This window comes from Apaloderma vittatum, unplaced genomic scaffold (genome assembly GCF_000703405.1).
Source record: "Apaloderma vittatum isolate BGI_N311 unplaced genomic scaffold, ASM70340v1 scaffold25269, whole genome shotgun sequence".
NCBI classification, from domain to species: domain Eukaryota; kingdom Metazoa; phylum Chordata; class Aves; order Trogoniformes; family Trogonidae; genus Apaloderma; species Apaloderma vittatum.
In genome coordinates this window covers 6,544-6,878 of record NW_009733859.1, presented here as the reverse complement: position 1 = coordinate 6,878, position 335 = coordinate 6,544, and the positions used below count along the sequence as shown (strand labels likewise).

The 335-nt window shown below is 63.3% G+C and overlaps 1 protein-coding gene across 1 annotated transcript in view; it reads left to right on the top strand.

Moving 5' to 3' along the window:
* Positions 1-83: 83 nt before the first annotated feature.
* Positions 84-335, top strand: part of LOC104278936 (guanine nucleotide-binding protein G(t) subunit alpha-2-like) — a gene marked incomplete at its 5' end in the record, with an annotated part of 2,878 nt that continues 2,626 nt past the window's right edge. Inside the window, one exon of the mRNA XM_009876064.1 lies at positions 84-216. Coding sequence (XP_009874366.1) covers positions 84-216 — 133 coding nt within the window. The remainder of the gene's footprint in view (positions 217-335) is intronic.

Below are 335 nucleotides of genomic sequence, written 5' to 3'. Positions count from 1 at the left end.
CAAAAGCCACCGGTAGGGGGGTGGGACATGGGGCAGCCCCTCAGCAGTGGGTCACATCCCCTCCTGTCGTCCCCTCCTCCCAGTTACCTGAACCAGCTGGACAGGATCACGGCCCCCGGTTACCTCCCCAACGAGCAGGACGTGCTGCGATCCCGAGTGAAGACCACGGGCATCATCGAGACCAAGTTCTCCGTCAAAGACCTGAATTTCAGGTGGGTTGGTGACCCCCCCATCACGATCTTCCTCCCCTTCTCCAAGCCCCAACGATTTGGGGCTGCTCTGGGGATCCCCCAACCCCGCCTGGACTGCGGGTGGTCGCTCACTGCCGAGGGTGC